This window comes from Amphiprion ocellaris, chromosome 10, assembly GCF_022539595.1.
Source record: "Amphiprion ocellaris isolate individual 3 ecotype Okinawa chromosome 10, ASM2253959v1, whole genome shotgun sequence".
Lineage (NCBI taxonomy): Eukaryota > Metazoa > Chordata > Actinopteri > Pomacentridae > Amphiprion > Amphiprion ocellaris.
In genome coordinates, this window is record NC_072775.1 from 36092106 (window position 1) to 36108509 (window position 16404).

At 44.0% G+C, this 16404-nt stretch overlaps 1 protein-coding gene across 2 annotated transcripts in view; it reads right to left on the reverse strand.

Moving 5' to 3' along the window:
* zmynd11 (zinc finger, MYND-type containing 11) overlaps positions 1-16404 on the reverse strand; it is a 51192-nt gene that overhangs the window by 26308 nt on the left and 8480 nt on the right. Inside the window, exons 3-4 of one of the 2 annotated variants that reach the window (XM_023264070.3) lie at positions 12817-12976; positions 4853-4876 (exon numbers count right to left, since the gene is read on the reverse strand). In XM_023264070.3, the coding sequence (XP_023119838.1) occupies positions 4853-4876; positions 12817-12976 (184 nt within the window). The remainder of the gene's footprint in view (positions 1-4852; positions 4877-12816; positions 12977-16404) is intronic. The other variant, XM_023264071.3, reaches the window with a different exon arrangement.

A 16404-nucleotide genomic window follows, 5' to 3' on the forward strand; every position in this document is an offset into this window, starting at 1 on the left:
CAACAAACCCTGCTACTGCAGAGACAATAGACATCCCATACAACAATCAAATCTGACAAAACCTCCAACAGAACCTCCTCAGAACATCTGGTTCTTCATCTCCAGGAACTTTATTAATGATGAGTTCAACCTTCAGACTAGGAATATTTCCAGAGTTCCAGGTCCTTGAAGTCCAGAGAGGAGAACGTCCCCTGGAGAAAGTTCTAGAGTAGACCTAGAATAGTAGGTCTACTCTAGAACTTTCTCCGGTTGTCGGTAGGTCTACTCTAGAACTTTCTACAGGGGACGTTCTCCTCTATGGACTTCAAGGACCTGGAACTCTGGAGATATTCCCAGTATGAAGGTTTGATCATTAATAAAGTTATTGGAGATAGAAAAGATTGAGGCTCTGATTTAATCTAATGAAATGATGAATTCTATCTCAGCTGACTGAATACTTCCAGATCTGATAGAGCGACTGGAATATTTAGGAACTCTCCAGGACTGAAACTCCACAGAACTAAACTCCTCCAGATGTAAACGTCCAGCCATGAAGCTCAGGTTATTAATTCTAACTGTGGACAGAAACATCTCCCCTTCCAGAAACACCCACAAAGACGCGACACTTCTGTTCCCTGGTGAAGCAGGAAGACTGAGATCCTCCAGACGTGAATCCAATCAGATCAGTTCCATCCTCAGTCTGATCCTGAATCTGAACATCTGCATCTCCAGCTACTAAAACCATCTAAGGGTTAATGGTGTGAATTTATGGCTCCATCTGATGGCTGATTAGATGTCAGACAGACTTCTGTTTGTTTGCTGAAGAACATCAGCTGATAACCGGCCTTTAGAGACACATTCAGCTTTAACAGAGGGAAATATGTTCACAAAGAAGACTGGTTTCCATTAAAGGCTTGGACTCGTCCAGCTCCTCCACTCACAGTCTGGACCGACTCGGTGGGAGATCAGCCGAGTCGTGACTGAGTGCAGCTCAGTGAAAGCCAGAATAAAGAGATGAAGAACTGCCTCTGGATCTAATCATCTATAACTGCCTCACAGGAGAACCGTCCTGGATTTCCTAAATAAAGCGACTCGTCTGTAAACACTGGGATCTACAGTGCCTCGGGTCAGATGAGTCTGAACACGTCCAGGATTCCCTCAGACCTTCAGAGGGAGGTTCTGCTGCTCAGAGACTCCTATTTAGACAGCAGAAGATAGTTTGGTTCTAGAGAAGAGACGCTGCATCTTCAGAACCACATTTGTTTTAGATTTATTCTTTACTTAGTTTAACTCTTCTAGTCCACAATCACTGGAAAAACTGAACTCTGTACAGTTCAGGATGAAATGAACCTGGAAAACCCAAAGAATAAACATATAATTCTACAAATAGGTTGACAGAAAGTTGTACTTTGACTGGATCAATCCTTCAAAACTACAAGTACTCAGACAGAAAGTAGGACTTTGGGTGGAATAAACCTGTTACAAAGAAGTTATGGTTCAAAAGTTTTATTCCACTCAAAATACTACTTTCTGTCAATGTACGTATAGTTTTAAAGGACTGATCCACTTAAAATACCTTTTTGGGCTCAAGTGCACGTAGTTAAAAGTATGTAAGTAAATAAGTTGTGATTTTACAGATTTATTCCATCCAAAACACTATTTTAAGTATGACATTTTCAGAATAAAGGGTTGGTAAACTGAATGAAATCCTGCATTTCTGGATCGTCTGATCGTGTTCCTTATCATGCCTCAACAGTCAACAAACATCCAGCTGATTTAGAACCGTTAAAAAAAAAAAAAGGGATCATTTTACAACCTCGATTCAGTCCGATCTGACTCGAGGCTGAGAGTTTAAAAGACGTTTTCTGGAATTTGTTCTGTTTTTCTAAATATTCCTGAGTACAACATCAGCTGGACTGAATCCAGACAACCTTTTGACATCCTAACTAACAATACTAACCACAACCCTAACCACCGTACGAAACCTACTAAACATAACTCCACAAACCCCAATTCTACTGATTCTAACCCTACTAACTTATGTCATATTATAGCATGTCCATTTAGACATGCACTAACGCCCCCTAACCTTTACCCTACTAACCCAACTAACCCTAATGCTATTAACCATAACGTTATTTACCCTACTAACCCTAACCCTATTTACCCTACATACCCTACTAACCCTAACCCTACTAACCCGACTAACCCTACGCTACTAACCATAACCCTATTAATCCTACTTACCCTAACTCCAACCCTACTAACCCTATTAATCCTACTTACCCTAACTCCAACTCTACTAACCCTATTAACCCTACTTACCCAATTCCAACCCTACTAACCCTAATCCTACTAACCCTACTTACCCTACTAACCCTAAGCTACTAACCCTAACGCTATTAACCCTACTTACCCTAACCCTACTAACCCTAATCCCACTAACCCTACTTACCCTACTAACCTTAACCCTACGCTACTAACCCTAACGCTATTAACCCTACTTACCCTAACCCTACTAACCCCAATCCTATTAATCCTAACCCTACTAACGCTACTAACCCTACTAACTTGTGTCATCTTACAACATGTCCATTTAGACATGCACTAACGTCCCCTAACCCTAATGCTACTAACCCTAATGCTATTAAACCTACTTACCCTACTAACCCTAACGCTACTAACCATAACCCTACTAAGCCTAACCCGACTAATGCTAACGCTACTAACCCTACTTACCCTACTAATTCAAACCGTACTAACCATAACCCTACTAATCCTAATAACCCTACCCCTACTAACCCTAACCCTGCTTACCCTACTACCCATAACCCGAACCCTATTAACCCTGACCCTAACCCTACTAATCCTAACCTTACTAACCCTAACAGCGCTGAACACAGCGAATGACAGCTAACCTGAAGAACCACACACACTTCCACGGTTCCATCCACCAAACATGAAGAGAAACAGAAAGTAAAGCATGCCAGACAGGAGTAAAGACCACAGCAGAACACACGGTCCTGAGAACTACCACTACCAACACACTACAAACTCACAAATGGGTTATTCCATCCCAACCCATCAGCAGCTCCCATTCACTTCAAACTCTGGATGATTCCAAATACTATCCGTGAAATTCTACATCAACATATCAAATACTCTGAGATTTTAAGCTGAATTTTTTAAATCACCAATCACACTTTCATCAGGTTTATTTTCATTTAGATCCGAGTCTGTTCAACAACATCTGAGGAACTATTAAAGATAAAAACCTGAAAGTTTATCTGTTATTTCTCATCAGGACACTGATTCAGAATCTATAATATTGGACAATAGATCAGTAATATCTGATTATGGAGGAGTTGAAATGTGAAAAACATTGAATTTGTTGTGCAAGTTCCATCTTTGAGCTTCGTTTCTGAACCCGATGCAGCTTCATGTCACAATAACACTAAACAAATATAATACTTTAATATGAAATACTGGCTCACAGAAATGAGAGGAAAGTTATTTTAGTTGAACTGTAATAACAGATTGAGTAAATATAACAAGTTGTACCACAAACACACAAACACTAGTCGATATTCTGAAAGCTCAGGACTTTTTAAAAAAAATTTCTGTGATCAAATACTTAGTTTTTAAGTATTCTACGTGTTTAGTTTCAAATTATTGTGACCTGCAGCTACATGTGTTTCAGAAAATATCAATGGTTGACTTTTGCATTATCAGTTTATTTATTATTGAGCTCAAAGATGGAACTTTTCATATCTTCAATATTTTTTTCATCTTTCACCTGCCCCTTAAAGATTATTTGATATGTACTTGAAACAATTTAACTTTCACAAATGTCTTTATAAATATCCATATTTTATATACAAATCAGAGATAAAATTATGTCTTTCTGGTGTTTTTAGTGACTTGAAAAATTCCAAAATGACACTAAATTTGTGAATGAAATGGGACAAAATTGTCCTTAAATTACTAAGGACTCGTCCACAAGGACTAAAAACTTGAGTAAAATTACATGAAACCTGTTTTTTCATACTGACTATTCATCTACTGTCTGATGTTCCAGATCCTGGATCAATGTCATGATGAATAACAGAGAAACTTGCAGGTTTTTATCTTAAATAGTTCCTCAGATGTTGTTGTTCAGACTCAGGTTTAAATGTGAGAAGAAGCAAAACTGCAGAAATTTTCTAAAAGCTACGTTTATCTCAGAAAGTATTTAATACATCAAGTCAAAACTTGCCACATACTTGAATAAGTGTCCATGTTTTATTTCAGTTTGAGGTGAACCGGGAGGTGAGCGAACTCTAAACTGTTTGGGAGGGAATGACCCAGATGCTTGCTACCAACCTGCGGCTCTGCTAGCATTGCTTGTCATCTCACACCAGAGGACAGAAGACTCTGCTTTACAATTGATCTTTGACTCTGTCGGTCTTTGGGCTAAACTAGGTGAGACTTTGTGTTTTAAGTCAAGCAACGGCACACCTGTAGATGAGTAGCGAGCACGTGGTTCGTCAAGGTCACGGATCATTTCCGCAAGAAATGCGGCCGCGTGGACGCAGCGCTGCAACGGACCTTCATGAAGCTTTTTACAGCATCAGGTGGCGTCTGGAGGTGACTTCCTGCTTCCACCTGACTTAAAGGTGCAGCGTCACATGGTGCCGGAGGACTGGATCCTCCCACACCGACCAGAACCAGAACTCTGGTGAGCTTTTCTGCTTCAAAAGGTTCAGTCCAATCCCTGACTGCACTGCATGTGGCCGGACCCATTTCTCACAGAATGATGTTAGTCGAGAGGGGGAAAGATGAGGGTATCAGATGGAGAACAAACCCTGGATTAGAAGAACAAAGCAACCCTTACCTTGCTTCCCTCGGCTTTCGGCTCCTGTGATTACAAGTGATTCAGAGAAGAGTGTTTAAAAGTGCTGCAGCGACAATGACCTGGGCTCCACTGGACACCAGAGTCAACCATCACAGTGCATGTTCCCTCCACAAACCCTTCTCTGGGTTAACTGACCACAACATTTCAGCTAAAACATCTGTACATGAGCATAAACTCAGAAAGAAGACCGGAAACACAGATCAGATTTAGTTCCGAGTTTACTTATTTGAGACAGAAACTAAGTTCTGGAAATTATTTGGGCTGAATTTTGAGAATTTCATGTTTTCAGAGCTGGAATTTGGAAAAAACTGTGACTCCATTTTCAAGGTTCAGCATCTCCAGAAATAAAACTAACAGCCATGAAATGTGGTGAGAACAGACAGAATAGTTTCATTAGAATCATTGAACGGATCCAGCAGAGGACACAGTTTCCTCGGAAATGGAAAAAATTAGAAAATTTTCAAATGACTGTGTATTATGTCTCCATAAAGATCCTTTAAGTATTTATCTATGGATGGATCCGTATTTCTACTAAAATACAGTCTTTGGTCCACATTTCTCCAACTGTTGAGGCCCTAACATCAGTAGAATCTGATGTGTTAAAGTCTGACCAGACAAGGTTCCAGTTTTTAGATATTTTTGATATGAAATCTGTCCAAAATGACTCAAAATTTGCCCAAAAATGATTAAGGATTTGTCAAAAAAATGGATAAAGTCTGTCCAAAGTACTTCATAACCGTCCAAAATGACAATAAATGAATAACTATTGGTCCTCCAAAAACAAAAGGGGGGGGGGGGGGGGTAAAATATTCACACCAGGATAGTATAACATCTCCAGAAAGGTCCTCTAACTGTATATCTATGGATGGATCCATATTTCTACCAAAATACAGACTTTGGGCGACAACTGAACAAAGATAACTTAACTCTTGCCTGAAATCTGCTCTTTATCTTTTCTTGGAAATCAAACCAGGACTTCCCCTGGAAAGAGGAGAAGATTAAAACGCTGCAGAGAGCTGTCAGAGTTTCATCGTTTTAAATGAACTAATTACTGAAGAGACTCTTCCCTCTTTATTCTGCATCAATCCTGAATGTGGTGAAACAGTTAAAACTAATAACTCTGCTGACGTGTTCACACTGTGAGCAACATGTCAAACATCTGAGAACGTCCTCCTGATCAGTGAAGCTACCAGGAGACCAACACTGACTACTCTGTTACTGCTCACCTTCTCATTCATTAATAAACAGGGAGAAGAGGATGGCACTAAATTCTACATTTACAGGTATTATCCAAAGACACAAATGTCCAAATACAGGAAGTCCTCGGCTGACATCAGAGCTCCGTTCCCATGAAACGGCTTAGGTCGATTTTCGCCGTAAGTCGGAACTCCAGAGAAAATGCAAACAAAGTCGTTCTGTGCATCACGATATGGATCAGTTCTTCATGAATACCAGCGACTTTCATGCATGTATAAATCATTTTACTAGAAGATAGCAGAATATGTTCACCTGTTTTTACTACTTGATCTAATAATGCTGATGTTCGTCTGTGTTTCTGTTCCCAGGGTTTTATTAAATCTAAATTCAATTCCATGGTGTTTTGCCTTTAACTCTCGTGTCGTTCTGCGGGTCAAATTGACCCGTTTTAAAGTTTGAAAATGTGGGGAAAAAAAATAGATTTTCACAGTGTAAATTTTCACATTTTCGGGAAATTTTTGAACATTTTTTGGTGTAAAAAAAGAAATGTTAAAAAAGTTTCTTAAAGAACATTCAGAAAAAAAATCACTTACTGATATATATGTAGTCACAAATATTTTTATGATTTTTTTGGAAGATTTTAATTTTTTGAAAATATTTACAATTTTAATTTTTTTTTTTAACTTTTTAACATTTTATTTCTTGCCAAATTATTTTTTTTAAATAAAACTTTTAAGCAAAACTTTTAAGGAATTTTTGGAATTGTCTTCTTGAAGATTTTGCAATTTTTTTAATAAATTTGGGGAATTTTTTGCTGAGTTTTGGGATTTTTTTTCAGACAAAGGCACTATTTTTTGGTGCCCGTAAATGAGGAAAACAGGAGGGTTAAGGCAGAACTATCCATGTACTTTTATTTTGAAAAAGCCTTTATTTTGAGGTTGTGTGTTGACATTCATCACTTCCTGTCCTCTACTTTGATGTTTAGCTTTACACTCTCTACTTTATAAATGCCACAGAGTCATCAGTAATTAACTTCATTTGTGGACTTACCAGTTCAGTCTAAAGGATTTATTTAATGTATTTATGTTGTTTTATTCTGTTTTATTGCAGTTTTCAGTCTGCTAGTAATGTTTATCAAGATACACAGTAAAGAAGTCAAGTTTGCTACGACTCACGATTCATTTTACAACCACCGGTTTAACTAGCCCCCCTGGAGCCAGGCCCGGGGGTGGGGCTCGATGGCAAGCGTCTGGTGGCCGGGCTTTTTCCCACGGGGCCCGACCGGGCACAGCTCGAAAAAGAGACGTGGGACCCCCCTCCAGCAGGCTCACCATCCGCAGGAGGGGCCATAGGGGTCCGGTGCTATGTGTGTTGGGCGGCGGCCAGGGGCGGGGAGCCTGGCGTACCGACCCCCGGCTACACAAGCTGGCTCTAGGGACGTGGAACGTCACCTCTCTGGCGGGGCAGGAGCCTGAGTTGGTGTGCGAGGTTGAGAAGTTCCGACTTGATATAGTCGGCATCACCTCGACAAACAGCAGGGGCTCTGGAACCAGCCCTCTCGAGAGGGGTTGGACTCTCTTCCACACTGGAGTTGCCAATGGTGAGAGGCGCCGAGCAGAGGTGTCAATACTTATTGTGCCTCGGCTCGGTGACTGTGTTGAAGTTTACCCCGGTGGACGAGAGGGTGGCCTCCCTTCGCCTTCGGGTGGGCGGACGGTTCCTTACTGTTGTTTGCACCTACGGGCCGAACAACAGTTTGGAGTATCCACCCTTTCTGCAATCCTTGGAGGGGGTGCTGGAGGGCGCCCCTTCTGGGGATTCCATAGTTCTGCTGGGGGACTTCAACGCTCACGTTGGCAATGACAGTGAGACCTGGAGAGGCGTGATTGGGAGGAACAGCCCCCCCGATCTGAACCTGAGCGGTGTTCTGTTGTTGGACTTCTGTGCTCGTCACAGATTGTCCATAACGAACACCATGTTCAGGCATAAGGGTGTCCATATGCGCACTTGGCACCAGGACACCCTAGGCCGCAGTTCGATGATCGACTTTGTTGTCGTATCGTCGGACTTGCGGCCGCATGTCCTGGACACTCGGGTGAAGAGAGGGGCGGAGCCGTCAACCGATCACCACCTGGTGGTGAGTTGTCTCCGATGGTGGGGGAGGATGCCAGTCAGACCTGGCAGACCCAAACGGATCGTGAGGGTGTGCTGGGAACGTCTGGCGGAGTCCCCTGTCAGGAGTTTCAACTCCCACCTCCAGTCAAACTTCAACCGTGTCCCGAGGGAGGTGGGGGACATTGAGTCCGAATGGACCATGTTCCGTGCCTCCATTGCTGAGGCGGCCGATCGTTGCTGTGGCCGTAAGGTGGTCGGTGCCTGTCGCGGCGGCAATCCCCGAACCCGTTGGTGGACATCGGCGGTAAGGGATGCTGTCAAGCTGAAGAAGGAGTCCTACCGGGCCTTTTTGGCCTGTGGGACTCCGGAGGCAGCTGACAGGTATCGGCTGGCCAAGCGGGCTGCGGCTGTCGTCGAGGCAAAAACTCAGGTATGGGAGGAGTTTGGCGAGGCCATGGAAAACGACTTCCGGACGGCTTCGAAGAGATTCTGGTCCACCATCCGGCGTCTCGGGGGGGGGAAAGCGGTGCACTGTCAACACTGTGTATAGTGGGGATGGTGCACTGCTGACCTCAACTCGGGACGTTGTGAATCGGTGGAAGGAATACTTCGAAGACCTCCTCAATCCCACCGACACGTCTTCTGATTTAGAAGCGGGGCCTGGGGTCTCGGATGTAGATTCTCCCATCTCTGGGGTCGAAGTCGCCGAGGTAGTTAAAAAGCTCCTCGGTGGCAGGGCCCCAGGGGTGGATGAGATCCACCCGGAGTTCCTCAAGGCCCTGGATGTTGTGGGGCTGTCCTGGTTGACACGTCTCTACAACATCGCGTGGACATCGGGGGCAGTGCCTCTGGATTGGCAGACTGGGGTGGTGGTCCCTCTTTTCAAAAAGGGGGACCGGGGGGTGTGTTCCAACTATAGGGGGATCACACTCCTCAGCCTCCCCGGGAAGGTCTATTCAGGGGTACTGGAGAGGAGGGTCCGCCGGATAGTCGAACCTCAGATTCAGGAGGAGCAATGTGGTTTTCGTCCCGGCCGTGGAACTGTGGACCAGCTCTACACCCTCAGTAGGGTCCTTGAGGGTGCATGGGAGTTTGCCCAACCAGTCCACATGTGTTTTGTGGATCTGGAGAAGGCTTTCGACCGTGTCCCTTGGGGAAGCCTCTGGGGAGTGCTCCGGGAGTACGGGGTAACGGACCACCTAACGCAGGCTGTCCGTTCCCTGTATGACCAGTGCCAGAGCTTGGTCCGCATCTCCGGCAATAAGTCGAACTCGTTTCCAGTGACAGTTGGACTCTGCCGGGGCTGCCCTTTGTCACCGATTCTGTTCATAATTTTTATGGACAGAATATCTAGGCGCAGCCAGGGTGTTGAGGGAGTCCGGTTTGGTGACCTCAGGATTCCGTCACTGCTTTTCGCGGATGATGTGGTCCTGTTGGCTTCATCATGCCAGGACCTCCAACTCTCACTGGATCGGTTCGCAGCTGAGTGTGAAGCGGTTGGAATGAGGATCAGCACCTCCAAATCCGAGTCCATGGTCCTCAGCCGGAAAAGGGTGGAGTGCACTCTCCGGGTCAGGGATGAGGTCCTGCCCCGAGTGGAGGAGTTTAAGTACCTCGGGGTCTTGTTCAAGAGTGAGGGAAGGATGGAGCGAGAGATCGACCGGCGGATTGCTGCGGCGTCCGCAGTAATGCGGCCGCTGTACAGGTCCGTCTTGGTAAAGAGGGAGCTGAGCCGAAAGGCGAAGCTCTCAATTTACAGGTCGATCTACGTTCCTACCCTCACCTATGGTCACGAGCTTTGGGTCGTGACCGAAAGAACAAGATTGCGGGTACAAGCGGCTGAAATGAGTTTCCTCCGCAGGGTGGCTGGGCTCTCCCTTAGAGATAGGGTGAGAAGCTCGGCCATCCGGGAGGATCTCAGAGTAGAGCCGCTGCTCCTCCGCGTAGAGAGGAGCCAGATGAGGTGGCTCGGGCATCTAATTAGGATGCCCCCCGGACACCTCCCCGGTGAGGTGTTTAGGGCACGTCCCACCGGGAGGAGACCCCGGGGAAGACCCAGGACACGCTGGAGAGACTATGTCTCTCAGCTGGCCTGGGAACACTTTGGGGTCCCCCGGGAGGAGCTAGATGATGTGGCCGGGGAGAGGGAGGTCTGGGCTTCCCTCCTAAAGCTGCTGCCCCCGCGACCCGACTCGGACCAGCGGTAGAAGATGGATGGATGGATGGATGGATAGTTGGACAGCAGCAGCTTTATGTGGCAGTGAAGACAGACCACATGGAGACGGCTTTCCGTTTCTTCCAAGAATCAGAAGAGTCCGACTTACGCTGGGAGCCATAATGAAGGACAAAAAGTTAGTGAATGTAGCACAATCCAATCTGATAGCGCCACGTGACGACATATTCATCCGCTCTGCTCGTCAACTAGTTTCACATAACGCTGAAACGCCGTAGGTCGAGGACGTCATAAACCGAGGACTTCCTGTATTTAATTATTCTAATTAATTTATCACTTGACTGCAGAGAACATCAGGAGGCTGAACCACAGAGTCAGATTATCGGGTCAGCAGGTACGAAGAGGATAAAGATTCTCCTCTTTTAACTTGCTACATCACCATGGTAACCGATGCTGCAGAGCCTCATCTCCATGGTAGCTGATGCTGCAGAGCCACATCATCACGGTAACTGATGCTGCAGAGCTAACCTGATCTGGAGGAGGTTCTATCTGGATTTAAATCAGCTCCCTTTAACCAGTTCTTCCCCTGATGATTCAGATTTATTTTTTATTCCTTGCTGCTGCTGATGATGCCGTTCTGTTTGTGCAACCTTAATTCATTTTCTGACATTAGTTTTGTGACAGATTTTTCCTCAGCTTCTCCCTCTGAACCACACCCAGCTCAGGGATGCAGGTACTGAAGACGACATTCAGAGCAGTTTCAGATTTTAAATTGTTGAGTGTCTCGGCTCTAAACTCAGAAAGCAGCTGCAGCAGAGAACTGAAGCACAGAATAAAAACCTGGATGTTCGTTGATGGCATGAACAAGAACTGTTCTCATATTTCATTACTGTAGCTGGTCCAGAGAAACTTAATAATCAATCAATCTGTAGATCAGCGGATAATCAATCAGTAACTATTCTGACTGCAGACCTGAACTTTACTGGTTTCTGTTCTGTGTGTTTTGCAGCTGAACTTCCTTCTAAAGCTGGCTGGTATTAAACAGGTGATCTTTCTGGTGGTTTCTCTCAGATGTTGCTCTCAGAGTGAACACACCGACAGCAGCAGCTGATCTGGATGCCACCAACTCCCCAACATGAAGAGGAAACGGTAACTAACTGCCTCTGGTACCCGGTGGTTTACTAAAGTCTGGTACCCGGCGTGTTTACTACGGTCTGGTACCCGCTGTGTTTACTACGGTCTGTTACTCGGTGTGTTTACTACGGTCTGTTACTCGGTGCGTTTACTACGGTCTGGTACCCGCTGCGTTTACTACAGTCTGGTACCCGCTGCGTTTACTACAGTCTCGTACCCGGTGTGTTTACTACAGTCTGGTGCCCGGTGGTTTACTACAGTCTGGTACTCGGTGTGTTTAGTACAGTCTGGTACCCGCTGTGTTTACTACAGTCTGGTACCCGCTGTGCTTACTACGGTCTGGTACCCGCTGTGTTTACTACGGTCTGGTACCCGCTGTGTTTACTACGGTCTGGTACCAGCTGTGTTTACTACGGTCTGGTACCCGCTGTGTTTACTACAGTCTGGTACTCGGTGGTTCACTACGGTCTGGTACCCGCTGTGTTTACTACGGTCTGGTACCCGCTGTGTTTACTACGGTCTGGTACCCGGTGGTTTACTACGGTCTGGTACCCGCTGTGTTTACTAAAGTCTGGTACCCGGTGTGTTTACTAAAGTCTGGCACCCGGTGGGTTACTAAAGTCTGGTACCCGGTGGTTTACTAAAGTCTGGTACCCGCTGTGTTTACTACAGTCTGGTACCCGGTGTGTTTACTACAGTCTGGTGCCCGGTGGTTTACTACAGTCTGGTACTCGGTGTGTTTAGTACAATCTGGTACCCGCTGTGTTTACTACGGTCTGGTACCCGCTGTGTTTACTACGGTCTGGTACCCGCTGTGTTTACTACGGTCTGGTACCCGCTGTGTTTACCACGGTCTGGTACCCGCTGTGTTTACCACGGTCTGGTACCCGCTGTGTTTACTACGGTCTGGTACCCGCTGTGTTTACTACAGTCTGGTACTCGGTGGTTCACTACGGTCTGGTACCCGCTGTGTTTACTACGGTCTGGTACTCGGTGGTTCACTACGGTCTGGTACCCGCTGAGTTTACTACGGTCTGGTACCCGGTGTGTTTACTACAGTCTGGTACCCGGTGTGTTTAGTACGGTCTGGTACCCGCTGTGTTTACTACGGTCTGGTACTCGGTGGTTCACTACGGTCTGGTACCCGCTGAGTTTACTACGGTCTGGTACCCGGTGTGTTTAGTACGGTCTGGTACCCGGTGTGTTTATTACGGTATGGTACCCGGTGTGTTTACTACGGTCTGGTACCCGCTGTGTTTATTACGGTCTGGTACCCGCTGTGGTTACTACGGTCTGGTACTCGGTGTGTTTACTAAAGTCTTACCATCTCGTCTCCAGGCAGCCAGTAGCCCTCCTGCTCGATGCCGGCCTTGGAGCCTTTACAGCCGACGGTCAGCGTCTCCACCACCAGGCCGTCCTTCACGGCCAGGCTCAGCTGTCTGGCCGTCTCCTTCGGGTGCATGCCGAACACTCGGCTCAGGTACCTGCACAGGTGAGAGGAGGAAGAGTCAATAAGAACCTGGCTGGTGCTAAAAGGAGCTCATTCTTCAAGCTGATTCAATCCAAAGGAGGAAAAGAAGTCGACATAAACGTAGATTAACGCTGCTAAAAAATCATAGATTCAGGTGTTGTTGGGTCAAAACTTCAGTCAGCTTGTTCTTCATCTCCAGTAACTTCATAAATGATCAGAGTTCTACCTTCATACTAGGAATATTTCCAGAGTTCCAAGTCCTTGAAGTCCATAGAGGAGAAAGTTCTAGAACTTTCTCCAGGGGACATTCTCCTTTCCTGCTTCCAGTCTTTCAGGTCCTTGAAGTCCATAGAGCTGGGTCCAGATGAGCCTCAGAACTTCATCAGTCCAGCAGATAGAACCATGACATTTAGGAGGAGAAACACATCTGAGTTCTGGTAAAAAAAAAAAAACGCAACTAAAATATCCAAAAAAAAAACCAACTGGAAAATCACCACAAAAACACCCAAAATCACCACTGAAAGATACCAAAATTACCACAAAACAAGTGAAATTGTGACAAAAACTTAAAATATGCGCAAAAAACTTGGAAAATGACCCCAAAAAGAGCCCAAACTACCCTGAAACATTAAATATGCCAGCAAAAACACGGAAAATTCCTATAAAAACTGTTTACTGTTTACAAATTTAACACGAAAAGGACCAAAACTACCACAAAACAGGTGAAATTGTGACAAAAACTCAAATTTGGCTCAAAAAAAAAAGCAAAATAACCACAAAATTGGTTAAAATTAGCACAGGAAGACACAAAATCACCCCAAAAAGAGACTGAATTACCTCAAATATGACAGGAAACAGATGGAAAATCGCTAGAAAAATGGCCAAATTTACCACAAAAAGGACCAAAATCACCATAAAACTGGTGAAATTGGGACAAAAACTCAAATTTGGCTCAAAAAAAACACCCAAACTCACCACAAAAAGACCAAAATTACCACCTAAAGTTTCAGTTTGTCCAAGTTACTTAAAAATCGTCTAAAGTAGTCGAATCTTCTTCAAACTGCATCAAATCCTTCCCACTCCTAATGTGTCCAGAGTTCCTAAAATCTGTCCAAAATGCCTCAAAGCTTTTCCAGAGTGACTTGAACCTTGGCCAGAATGACAACAACTTGCTAAAAATATCTCAGAAATGGTCTGAAAAGACTCAATTTGGTCCAGAGTCTCTCAGAAATGGTTCAAAATGTGTCCAGAGAACAGTCGGTGAAACATTCCAGATTTAGCATTTGGTTAACGACTACCTAGCTGACCGTCTGCTCCTCCAGTGGACCGGGAAGGCTGCTGCTACACGCTACATGCCACTGCTTACTGTTGCCATGACAACAGCTGGTACTCATTTGGCGAGCCTCCAGCTCCCAAGGTGTTCTCCAAGAACAGACCGGCTGAAAAAGTCGAGTGTTTCATTCAGTCCGAGTCCTGCTGCAGATGATTCGCCATCAGTGTTAAAACAGGAGGTTCTCTGGGATAAAATCACCGCCGTTAAAGAGTCACCGTGACAACCACCTGCTTCACCGTGAGAAGAAGTTCACAGCGATCGATCCAAGTATTGATCTCCGTCTGATCGGCTTCAACTCCATGTCCAGCCAACAAGATCTAAACTAGGACGAGCTTCACGTCTTCCCTCAGCATCTAAACCAGAGGTGTCCAACATGCGGCCCGTGGGCCAAAAGTGGTCCTCCAGAGGGTCCACTCCAGCCCTCAAAGTGTAAAAATTCCAAAGACATTAACTGCAGATTGTAAATTAGTAAAACTATAAATTTAAAATCATTTCTAGACCATGACAAGTTGTTTGGATCAGAAAGTAAAATACTAGATTGTTCATTGTTCTTTTGTGTCTTGATTTTGTCTTTGAGTTCTGCCTTCTTTTGTCTTATTTTTGACATTATATGTTTCACTTTATTTGTTGTTTTGAGCATCGTTTGTGCCATTTGACCATTTTTGTCATTTTGGGTCTCATAATTGTAATATTTTGTCTTGTTTTTGTTGTTTTTTGTGGTTTTGATCCTCCAGTAAATCCTCTATGGTTCAGTTCCAGATGACTAAATGTTGTGTTCCTTTGTCGACACTGTGACCTGGAAGTTCAAATGTGGAATTGATAAACTGAATTTATTTTTCTTAATAAACTTCAGGTTGTTCATGATGTTTAGTAAAAAGACGATTCCTTAAATGTGAACATTTTTGCACTAAAACAAAGGAACCATTAGGAGTTATTTAGAGGTTATTATGCTGTGGTTTTACTGGTTTTAGTGGAGATCAAAATAATAATATCCTGAACTAAGATGAGTTTGACATTGCTGGTCTCAGGGTTTAAATCTCAGGTTTCATTAGGAGATTTTCTCATATTTACTTGTTAAACAACAACGCTGTATTTTCTGACATCATAAAGTGGATTTAGATCTATCCAGGAATTTTAATTAACCCTATGAAGCCCATTTAATCTCTTTAAATAACCTACTAATAAAAAAACTAAACCCTGAACAGAAATGAATTGAAAATCAAATCTATTCTTTTAAGAAAAAAAGAAAATAAACCAGTATTTTTTTAAAATCAGCGAGCCCGTCACCATTAAATGAAATATTTCTACAAACTGTAAAAGCTACAATTAAAGTAGGATTTAGCGTAGCACTGCTAGCTAATAGGAACAGTGAGGCGTTGCCGTGGTAACCTCCTACTGAGGATGTAGCTAAAACTGTTAGTTATTAAATGAAAATATTTCCACGGCCCTACCCATGTTTGTCTCAAGAGCTTTAGAATGAAGAGATTTTGATGAAATATCCCAAATTTAGACAAATTTTTTTGTTACTTTTTATAAGTCACATGTTTAGCTCACAGGATTTTTGACTTTTACCATTTCTATAGCTAATAAACAGTATTTTTTTACGATTTAAAATGCATTCTAACAAGTAAACATCAGGAAGAAGCAAAACTACCAACACGAGCCTTTGATAATCTGCAATAATCTAATTACATAAACTAAATGCTGCATTTTGTTGATTTTCTGCTTTTAGAAAATATATATTCTGTACAGAAAATGAGGCTTTTTTTTTATAGATCTCAGCTCTACAGTTTTCCAACCTAAATTAAACGTTAATCTAAATAAAATGAAAGTGATACGGGTTCCTCCACCAGATAATTCTACCTGTGTTTGTAGTGTTCCTCTCAGATCTCAGACGGTCCAGGGTTAGTCAGTCTGGCAGCGAGTCTGAAGCCGTCTTCTGGCCTCAGGTCCTCAATAAGCTGCTCTGAATCACCTGAAACCCTCTGAATGAGGAGCTCCTTCTTTAACACGTGTACACTGAAGCCCAAAATTATTCATACCCCTGTCAGAGACAAGGAATTTACTCATCAGTGTTTCACCTCAGATCTGACAAACATGACATGCAG